The 11,487-nt window shown below is 41.7% G+C and overlaps 1 protein-coding gene across 1 annotated transcript in view; it reads right to left on the bottom strand.

The window, feature by feature from the left end:
* DTD1 (D-aminoacyl-tRNA deacylase 1) overlaps positions 1 to 11,487 on the bottom strand; it is a 93,128-nt gene that overhangs the window by 63,048 nt on the left and 18,593 nt on the right. The window contains exon 5 of the mRNA XM_030887004.2: positions 3,218 to 3,324. Coding sequence (XP_030742864.1) covers positions 3,218 to 3,324 — 107 coding nt within the window. The remainder of the gene's footprint in view (positions 1 to 3,217; positions 3,325 to 11,487) is intronic.

Genomic DNA, 11,487 nt, shown 5'->3' with positions numbered 1-11,487 from the left:
AGACATTCCATAGAACCCAGAAATCCCTCTTCTGGGTATATATCCTACAGAAGAGTCATAACATGAAGAGACATGCGAGTCCCATGTTCAATACAGCACCGTTCACAGTAGCAAGAAGATGGAAATAACCCAAAGGCACACCAAGAGCAGAATGCATAAAGAAACGAGCATACAGACAATGGATACTATGCATTGCTTAAAAAAAATTTTTTTTTTAATTTAAAAAGATGAAACCATGAAGCCCCTCACGGCATGGTGGGCCTGGAAAGCAGGGAGGAGACTGAGATGAACATACTCACACCGAAGGGAACGGACGTTGGAGAGTGGAAAATGGGTAAGGAAGGGAGGGCTGACAAAGCAATGCCTTAGCACTGCGGCCAGGTATTAATTACCTCGGGTGAAATGGAAGATGGCAATCCACAGAGGGAGGAGGAAAATCAAGGAGCAAATGAAGAATAATCTGTTGAGGGGATTGATTAGTAGTTGAAACTGCTGGACACAAAGTTGATTATCTGAAATATAAAACTCATTGTCATCAATTCTGACTCATAGCAACACTGTAGGGCAGAGTGGAACTGTCCCCTTTGGGTTCACGGGGCTGTGAATCTTTGCGGGAGCAGAAAACCACATCTTTCTCCCATGGAGTGGCTGCTGGTTTCAAACTGCTGACCTTGTGGCAAGCCGCCCATATGTAACCCACTATGCACCAGGGCTTCTACTGAAATATAAACTACCACCTAATTTACCACAAAAAATTATCATCAAAAAAGAAGGGCACCTCACTTTTTTTTTTTTTTGCACATCACTTTTGTGTTATTCTTGTTGAGTGGATGCGCTCAATGTGGTCACACAAAAACAAACAGGAGGAGCATTCTACAAACTAAATGACCAGTGCTAGTGAAAGTGTCAGTAAGAAAATACCAAGGGGAGGTTATGGATTAGGGGAAGCTGAAGAAGAATAGCAATGTGCAATAAGGCAAAATTAGATTTGCTCCTGGAATAAAAAAAGGATACGAGAGAGGAAAAGAGTGAAAAACAAGGTAGGTTTGTATTGGTTGTTGTTAGATATCACTGAGGTGGTTCCGACCCATAGCGACCTTATGCACAACAGAACGAAAAACTGCCTGGTCCTGCGCCATCCTCACAATTGTTCCTGTGCCTGAGCCACTGTTTCTGCCACAGTGCCAATTTATCTCCTTGAGGGTCTTTCTCTTTTTCACTGCCCCTCTACTTTACCAAAGAGGATGTTCTTCTCCAGGGACTGGTCTCTCCTGACAACATGTCCTAAGTAGGTAAGACAAAGTCTCACCATCCTTGCCTCTAAAGAGCACTCGGGCCATTCTTCTTCCAAAACATATGGGTTTGTCCTTTTAGCAGTTCGTGGTACTTTCAATATTCTTCTCCAAAACCACAATTTAAATTCATCAGTCCTTCTTAGGTCGTTACTCAATGTCCAATTTTCACATGCATATGAGGCAATGGAAAAGACCCTGGTTTGGGTCAGGTGCACTTCAGTCCTCAAAGTAACATTCTTGCTTCTCAATCCTTTAAAGAGGTCTTGTGCAGCAGATTTCCCTAATGCAACTCATCTTTTGATTTCTTCACTACTGCTTCCATGAGCACTGATTGTGGATACAAACAGGACAAAATCCTTGACGACTTCATTACTTCATTATAGCAATGTGTCGATATTAATTTCAGTGTTTTGAACATTATACTGTGGTTATGTCAGATGTTAAAACTAGGGAAAGTTAAGTAAAGAGTTTATGGAAGCCCTGGGTAAATTTTTAACTTTTATGTAGTTCTCAAATTATTTCAAAATAAAAAGTTAAAATGTTCATGTAGATTATTCATTCATTAATTTTTTAATGTTAGCAATAATTCAGAACCCTCAATCACGACCTTTGAGATTTAGCTATACCGAACTTTTTTTGGCAGAGTAACAAAAAAGAAAAGGTTACGTTCCTCTTTAAAACCATGGTTTTGCAGCTTTCGAAGTCTGTAAGGTGTCCCCACAGCTATCCCAGCATTCCACTCACAGCTTCCTAGCAACCTCGAAGAGGGCTTGTGAAAAACAGGAATGTCCCTTCAGCCCTTAATCTTCTGTCTCAAAGGTTATTAAGTGGAAGTATTAATTAAAGCCTTTCAACATGTGCTAAACATTTATGAGAACCACATAGGTTAGCAAGAATTGTTAAAGATTTCCTTTCTCTGTTTTAATTAATTTTTTTGAAAGTGTACAGAGTTGGCAGCAAATTGAGATCAGACATTGCTTAAATTGACGTCAAGATGTACAAAGAAATGGTGGCACATTTTCCCACACTTGTGATAAAACCTATTCCAGGAAACCAGCTCCGACTTGGTGGCCAGGCACTCTAGGGAGGAGCCTGCTTGCGCTGCTACTCTACTGCCACACAGTGGCACGTGGGAGCATGGCCTCTTGCTCAGGCAACAGGCGTCCAGAGGAAGAATTGGGCCCTAAAAAGGATATTGTCTTTTCTCTGCCGAGATGTCTAGAATTTAAAGGCATAGGAGACAAGGGGGGGTCGTACAGCCTCAGCCCTACAGATACATTTAAAGAGATGCACTATAAACAGATATATGAAAAAAAAAAAAAAAAAAACAGATATATGTCCATGTTTCATATTCTTGGGATAGAACATATTAAAATAAGCACGAGGCTATGGTGATGACCACCACCAGCTTGTCAGTTTGTCACGCTGTGGTGATTTGTGTTGCTATGATGATAGAAGCTATGCTACTAGTGTTTCAGATCCCAGGCGGGTCACTCATGGTAGACAGGCTTCAGGAGTACTTATAGACTAAGGCAAAGAAGACAGACCTGGTAATCTACATCTGAAAATAAGCTACTGAAAACCTTATGAATAACAACCAAATATTGTCCAGTGTAGTGCTAGAAGATGAGGCCCCTAGATTAGAAGCAACTCAAAATATACAGTAGCCACAACAATGCACTCAAGTCTGCAAATAAGAGTAAAGACAGAGCAAGGCCAGACTAGGTTTGTTCTGGTTTACATGAGGTTACCATTATTTGGAGGCAACCTTACAGTAACTAACTACTATAAAGATGAAGTATTTTTTGCACCTCAGACTGAGAACTGCTCCAGAGACTAAACCAGTGCCACAAGATATGATAAAGATCTAGGAAATGGATCCCAGGACCTGATAGTGGGCTTACTAAGCTTACTGGGCTTACCTGCTTCGGATCAGAGGTGCTGGCACTGGCAGCTGGGGATTCCAGTTCGATGGTCACAGGCCCATCATTCTGAATGTGAACTTGCATGTAAGCACCAAACTTTCCATCTGAAAAAGCAATTTAAACCATTAAAAGAAATGGAGACACAAGATTGTACTGTCCAATAAACACACCTACATCAGGATTGACTATGCCAAGGCATTAGACTGTATAGATTGAAACAATCTACGGCTAGCCTTTAGAATGGGACTTCTATAATACTTCACAGATCAAGAGGCAGTTGTGCGAACAGAACCAGGGAATCTTACGGAGTTTAAAGTCAGAAAAGGAGTAAGTCAAGGCTGTATCCTCCCACCATACTTATTCAATCTGTGTGCTGAGCAAACCATCAGAGAAGCTGGTTACATGAAGAAGATGAGGCATCAGGCTTGGAAGAAGGCTTACTAACCACCTGTGACATACAGATGATACAACCTTGCTTGCTGAGAGTAAGGAAGACTTGAGGCACTTGCTGATAAAGATCAAGGGCATTAGCCTTCAGCATGGATTACAACTCAATGTAAAGAAGACCAAAATCCTCACAACTGGACCAACAGGTAACATGACGATAAGTGAATGAAAGATTGATGTGGGCATGGATTTCATTTTCCTGGGATCAATGTTCATGGAAGCAGTAGTCAAGAGATCAAGACACGTAGCCTTGGGTAAATCACATGCATAGAACTCTAGAGGGCTGAAAAGCAAGGGTTTTACTGTAAGGACTCAAGTGCACCTGACCCACACCATGGTATTTTCAACTGCTGAAAACGAACCAGAGCATTTGAATTGTGGTGCTGGATAATATTGACAGTACCATGGACCGTCAGGAGGACAAACAAACCTGTCTTGGAAGAAGTACGGCCAGAGTACTCCTTAGAGGCAAGGAAAATGAGACTTTGTCTTACTAGCACATGTCTTGCTTAGGAGAGACTAGTCCCTGGAGAAGGACACCATGCTTGGGAGGGGCAGTGGAGGGGAGGAAGGCCCGCAACGAGACGGTTGACACAGTGGCTGCAACGGCAGACTCAGCACAGGACCAATGGTGAGAATGGTGCTGGCTCAGGCTGTGCTTTGTTCCATTGCACACAGGGTTGCTGTAAGTCGGAACTGACTCAGTGGCACCAGACAACAAAAGATCAGGAAAATCAGACACCCATGCAGTAATACTGCCTAGTCACTGCAAGAGAAGGGGGTCAATCCTACCAGTATTGAGGGACATTTTGGTGTTGTATCAGTAATGTTCATATAAGATATAGGGAGCCTACACTAGACACTCCTGTACATGTAAACAGGGGGATCTGTTCAAGGGTTTATAAAAGAAAAAGTAGAAGCAAACTAACTGTCCCTGAGTAGAGGAACATATGGAAAAATACTACCTTAGTTATTCGATAAAACACATAGTAGCCAGTAAAATGGTTCTACGTCCTTCAACATGACTAACTTGCAAAATCACAACATAATCTTTAAAAAGTGTTATTCCATTGAATTGTATGCTATGTGGATGAAGTGCCAATAAAACTGTTCAAATGAATAGATGGATGGATGGATGATAGATAGACAAACAGACAGATAGATAGTAAATAGACAGATGGAGAGAGAGTTTTTGTTTCATCCCTGTTGGTAATGTGTTGGCAGGCTAATGAAATAGCAGTTCAAAACCACCAGCCACCTTACAGGCTTTTTACTCCTGTAAAAAGTTATAGGCTCAGCTAATAACAGTAATACAAGGAAGAAGAAAATGTTCTAAAATTGATTGTGGTGATATTGTACAACTTTTTTATATGCTTGAACTATTGGATTGTATAATGTGTGGATTATGTGCCAATAAAACTGTTTTTGAAAAACAAAAGAGTTAGTCTTGGAAACCCACCAGAACAGTTCGATCCTGTCCTATGGAGTTGCTATGAATCAGAATTGCCTCAAGGGCAGGAAGTTTGGTTTTGGTTCATAATGAAATTTTTTAACAAATTAAATCTTAGAGGGAATGAAAGCTTAGAAGGGTCCCCAAAAGAGAAACTCATAAAATTACTACTCCTTGGTTGTAAAGTTTGGGGAGAGGGAGTTCGATCCCCTCGTTGGTAGAGTCAAAAGCAGATTACCCTACAGAAGCCACCACAGGGAGGGGCAGCTGAGCAGACACCTTGCATCTCAGCAAGAAGAGATGCCTAGTGGAGGGCACAGGGTCCAAGATACTTGTCTTCCCCTGCCCTGTGCATCACCTATGCTGGGTGAGTTGGCAGAACCATACTGCTCCCCAGACTGCACGGTCAAAGCAGCCACTGCGCTGCCCCAACAGAGAGGCTCACTCTATCTCTGAGAAAGAGCTCCAAACCTCCTGTTTTGATACCCAACCCACTCATTTGTTTCAGCTTGAGTCCCAAATGCTGAATGACATCTATAACTGTAATAAAGCCAAAAATACATATGCTTAAAGAAACAGTGTCACAGATTAATCAGAACTTCTCTGTTAAGTGCTAGGTCTAAACATGCTAATGGTATATGCTATGATAAAGAATACATTGTTCCTGACAACTAATCCAATTAGCTTGTATACCATCTCTGATAAAATAATTTGTCTAATCAGAAATTAAGGTAAGATTAGTCTGTCCTCGCTACTAAGGAGCAAAGAGACCATATGAAATCTAATCCATATTTGGAAACCACTCGTTTCTCACTCATAGTTGGTAACTATGGGTCCAATGCAGCGCAAGATACCAAAGACCAACTCTAAGGTCCAGATAGACAGTCCTGGCTTGCTCTCATGAGACCACAATCTAGTGTGGAGTGGCATGTCATGGTGACTGGACAGCATGTTGGTGATGAAGCCAGACTCTGGCCGTGGAGGGCAGAAAAGGGTCGCTGTCCCTAGCCTAGGGGTGGGAAAGAATCAGAACCTAACTCATGGTGAAAATTAAGGAAGTCAGTACATGGCAATTAAGTGAGGCGAAGGCTAGCCTCTGGTGGTACAAAATCAGAATTCAAATTCAACAGGGTCCCTACTAGCAAAATAACACTGCCCTAACTGTGCCTGGCCAAGTGCGCACTCTACACTTTTGGAAATCGCGCTTATTATCATTCTCCCTGTAGAATCACGATGTACAGTAACATGTACGGTTCTCAGGGCATTCCTAAGTATAGAAACCTATTCTGTTTTTTTCTCACTCATTTCACATGAACATCCCCGCACCATGAGGATGATCCTCTGGGAGAAGGTGACGAGAAAAGCAGGGAGTGGGCCCACCAATGCCAAGAGGGGCCAGGGAATGCTGCAGCCCCTCCTTATGCCTGCGAACAACTTGGAGGTGGACTCTGTTCCCAAGTTTGATGACTTGTCCAGGCCTCATACTTGGGGTTTCCTTGGACATCTGAACTAATTTACTAATTTAATTAATTCGTGTCCCTGATCCCTGCCACTATAATTTCCACCTCAGATTCTTCTACACTGGCAGTCACTCCCTTCCAGTGACCCTTAACCTCAAGGAGGGCTATAGCAAAATGGGTACACCCATGGAAAAAAGCACTGTAAATTGTATAGAAAGTACCCAACTGTTTACATTTTTATAAACATGATTGGTCTAATTTCTACTAGGTAGTCAAACATGTTCACATAATGATAACCTCCCATGAAATGAAAGTTGTTCAAATAAATTGAGCTCTCCATTTTATCCATGTCAGCCTAGCTAAAAATATATCAGCTAGGAATGAAAACCCTGTGCTTAATTACATGCTAAAATTATGGCTACAATTAGTAGTGAATTTTAGCACTGCACTCCACAGGGAACTGAAGGCAGATTCAGGAGGAAAGAAGTTATTTCTGACCTTGAATTCCTGTGCCAGGATTTATAGCCTATGTTTCACCATGTTAGTCATTCCAAATAGCAAGAAATACATTTTCTTTTCCTCAGTTCAGAACAGAACTATTATCTGAATTTCCAATTGAAATTATCCAAAGAAATGTTTTAAAAAGCCTTAACAAGGGATCATTTTTTTTCCAGTCCAGATCTTTATTCCAGTCTTGGAATAAAACTTCCAAGAAAAATTTTATTGGAAAATAATTTTCTAAATAATTTCAAAAGGTAAAAACATTTTACAAAACTATATCTGGAGTCCTACAGTAATGTAATCACATTGTTCTTAAATGTAAGTTCTAAGACGGCATCAGGGCTGACAGTTCAGCATGCATCAGATGTGTTTATGCAACATACTGCAAGCGAGAGAAGGCCTAATTGGAGCCAAACCCCACAGGAAAAACTCTCGAGCTCTCCAGCTCTCATAGGCCTCGGTTCTGGGATACTTTTGAAATGCTTGACTGCCTTGATAGAAAAACACCAGGAAGACCCCGACACTTAAGAGAGACAATCCAGGGAGGCTGGCAAGATGCAGTCAATTACTTAATATGGCCCTTCTAAAATTGATTAAAAATATATATATATATGGCCCTTCTAGCCATAATTCCTTTTGTGATGTATTATCAATTCCAGCCTCAATGCTTGTGGTTATAATTCTATTTTGGAGGGATTTCAGTGTTAAAAGATGAAAATTGGACATAGTCTAAGTGTCCATCATACAAATCACCACCCTTTGTTTCTTTGAGGATCTGTCTACGGAAAGACAAAAAGCAGGCACCTCCATCAAAGCCTTCCTTTGGGAATCTCTGCTTCCTGTCTGAGCGTGGGTAGAAGCAAGAAAACATGCTTTATCTTTTGGACATTTTTGGCTTTTTCTCTGGACTCTCCATGTAGCTAGCCTCTGCCTAACCCTCTGGTTCTTAAAACTTGAGTTGTGGTTTATCACCTGACCTGATTTCACCAGCTTCCATAGCCTGTGGATGAGGGGGACCCTACAGACAGATGACTGAACTTCATAGCTGGGCCTTTAACAGCACCCACAACCACATGAGCCATTTCCTTAGAGCTCTGTAAGTGCTGTGAGCATTGCAATGCATTGCAACACCCAGAGACATAGGAAAATACACTAAGCCAGTGGTTCTCAACCTTAACGCTGCGACCCTTTAATACAGTTCCTTATGTTATGGTGACCCCCCAACCATAAAATTATTTTTGTTGCTACTTCATAATTATAATTTTGCTACTGCTATGAATCGGGCGACCCCTGTGAAAGGGTCATTCGACCCCCAAAGGGGTTGTGACCCACAAGTTGAGAACCGCTGTACTAAAGGGAGGAGTGGTAATGTCTTCAAAAATGTATAACATCTTTGAAAAGTTAGACACTGGAACAACCAAGATGAGGTTCCTAAGCCATCCTTCGGGTCTTACCCCTACAGCTCCATTTCAAGCTAAACAATAGCCAGGCCTTTAAGGGGGAACAATAACACTAGTGAGCTATGCACAACTTAGACTAAGCAACCATTTGAAATCAACGGGGCAGCATTTACCAAAGTTTAATTTCAGTAGGGTTAAGAAAGATGGATAAATAGCAACGTGAAACACAGGAAAGAATGGGATAAGTGATCGGGCAGACTGCAATGAATGGGCTAACACAAACTGTATGAATTGTTAAATGTAAAACCAATGATCTGCTCTGTAAACCTTCACCCAATTCACAACAAAAAAAATTTTTTAATTGCTGATGAGTCGAGGCAAACTATCAGAGATGCTAAAGGGAAGATAAAACTGCACTATATTATTTCCAAGACGATAATCATTAAGGGAACAGACTGTCAAATGTTTCTCCCACAGAGTGGCTAGTAGTTTCCAATCACCCAACCTGTGTTTAGCAGCTAAGCATCTAACCACTATTCCCATAAAGAGCTACAGCCTCGGAAACTCACTGGAGCTGTTCCACTCTTGTCCTACAGTCGCTGTGAGTCAGAATCAACCCAATGGCAGTGAGGGAGTTATTATTATCGCATTGTCTACGGCAGCATAAGAGCAAACAGTGGGCTGGCAGAGGGTGGGGGTGGAACAGAAAAACATAACAATCAAAAGGGCATGCTACTGAAGGAAAATTGGAGGTTGTGGGGACAGAAGGTGCCTCACACCATTACTTCTTTACTATATTGGAAACAGGCTCACTCCTGGAAGCCATTCCCAAACTGCTCAATAGCCTGGGACTCAGCATCCCTCTGGAGTCTACAAGTACACCCAGACTCCATTCAACATTTAAGGCCATGAAAGAAACTGGAACACTAGTTTCCTCTCTTGCTCTCTGGTTGATCTGCAAGTCAGTACGCTTTAGGAAGCCACATCCTCAGAGAGGCATGTGTCTTAGACCTAGAAACCTCCATCGCCAGAGGCACTGGGGCTGGAGACTAAACAGCCTATTCACCAGAGAAGGCAGATATCTAGTCACCAAGAAGCCCACTCCAATTCTAAACCAAAGAACCAAAGACGTGAGGCTCTAAGGTGCCACGAAGATGGCAAATGTCTAAGATAAAAACTGAACCTCCCGCTGAAGGGTAAATTCCCAACTGAGCTAAAGTTCTAAAGTCATGAATCCAAGACTTGATGCAGAGCTTCTCACAGGATGGGAGGCCAAGGTATTGAGGGATTAGGTATCAAAGACCCAGAACAAAAAATTGTTATCAATGTGAATGAGGGGGGGTGCAGAATGAAGACCCAAAGCCCATTTGTAGACAATTGGACAACCCCTTAAAGAAGGATCACAAGGAAAAGATGAGCCAGTCAGGGTGCAGTATAGCACCGATGAAACATACAACTTTCCTCTAGTTCTTTAATGCTTCCTCCCCCCACTATCATGACCCCAATTCTACATTACAAATCTGGCTAGACCAGAGCATGTACACTGGTACAGACAAGAGCTGGAAACACAGAGAATCCGGGACAGATAAACCCCTCAGGGCCAATGAAAGTAGCAATACCAGGAGGGGAAGGGAAGGTGGGGGGACAAAGGGGGAACGGATCACAATGATCTACATATAACCCCCTCTCAGTGGGTCGGACAACAGAAAAGTGGGTGACGGGAGTCATTGGTCAGTGTCAGGCATGAAAAAAAAATTTATAAATTATCAATCAAGGGTTCATGAGGGGGGGTGGGAATGAGCTGCTACCAAGAGCTCAAGCAGAAAGAAAATATTTTGAAAATGATGATGGCAACATATGTACAAATGTGCTTGACACAATAGATGGATGTATGGATTGTGATAAGAGTTGTACAAGCCCCCAATAAAATGATTTAAAAAGAAAAGAAATAGGAACTGGCTTATTGGGGATAGGGAGGGAGGTTAGAAGGAAATGGAGTGCTAACAATGAATACAAGAAGGAAGAAAATGCTCTAGAACTGGTTGTAGTGATACTTATACAACTCTTTTTAACATGAATGAACTATGGAGTGTATGATATATAAATTATATCTCACTAAAATTCTTACAAAAGAGGAAAAAAGGCAATCAAGACAAAGGCAGCCTTCTGTTCTCAAATCATATAATCTAATCAAGTTTCCCAAGCAACAAGGGAGTGTGCCTGCCTAGTGTTCATGAGCCATATACCACCTTATGTGTACATCTTATAAATCACTTCAACAGGGGAGGCCTCATCTCAGCTGGGTCAGTTTATCACTATCTTCTACCATACAACATTGTTAAATCAACATATATTCCTACAAGAGTGATAAGTGAACCTTACTGGAAATCCAAGTAAGTGGTGGCAGCGAGGTGGGGGCATGTCTGTCTTGGAGAAGGCGTACAATTCTGCTTATAGGTAAACAGGGTGGGGGAGTCTGCCATTGGGAAAAAAACGCTTAACATTAAGTGTATAGACCCCCACTGGTAGAATTTATGTTGCTAATTGGAAACTTTTGACCTAGTTTCTATCCAGCCCTTGATAACCCAGGCCATATGTTATAGACAACCAGGACTTTAGACTCTGTCTTTTCTGGGTACACAACATCCTTCATAGACCACACTAGAAAAATCCAATTTGGAAGTCCCACTAAAGAAACTGGACTTTATCTTAAACTCATCTGTAGCAGATTTATGGAACTTTGGCTTAAGGCTGAAACACTGTAGTGAGAAGAAGACGACTACTACAATGGAAGTCATTGGACTTGGGTTCAAATCTCTTCTTTTGAGGGTGCCCCATAAACGGCAACTCAAGACTACCATATAGTTGCTGTTTTCATACGCTCTTTGCTTTCTAATGACATGTCTTAGTGCAGCAGGCATTTGTGAATGAGCACTATTCCGTTTTCTCGATCTTCAATTCTTATTGTTCGTGTAAGTAGTGCCCAGTCATTTCATACTTTAATCTGCA

This window comes from Echinops telfairi, unplaced genomic scaffold (assembly GCF_000313985.2).
Source record: "Echinops telfairi isolate 266 unplaced genomic scaffold, ASM31398v2 ScPeMD7_5592;HRSCAF=6446, whole genome shotgun sequence".
NCBI lineage: Eukaryota > Metazoa > Chordata > Mammalia > Afrosoricida > Tenrecidae > Echinops > Echinops telfairi.
Note: the sequence above shows the minus strand (reverse complement) of the source record. Positions and strands in the feature narration are given on the sequence as shown.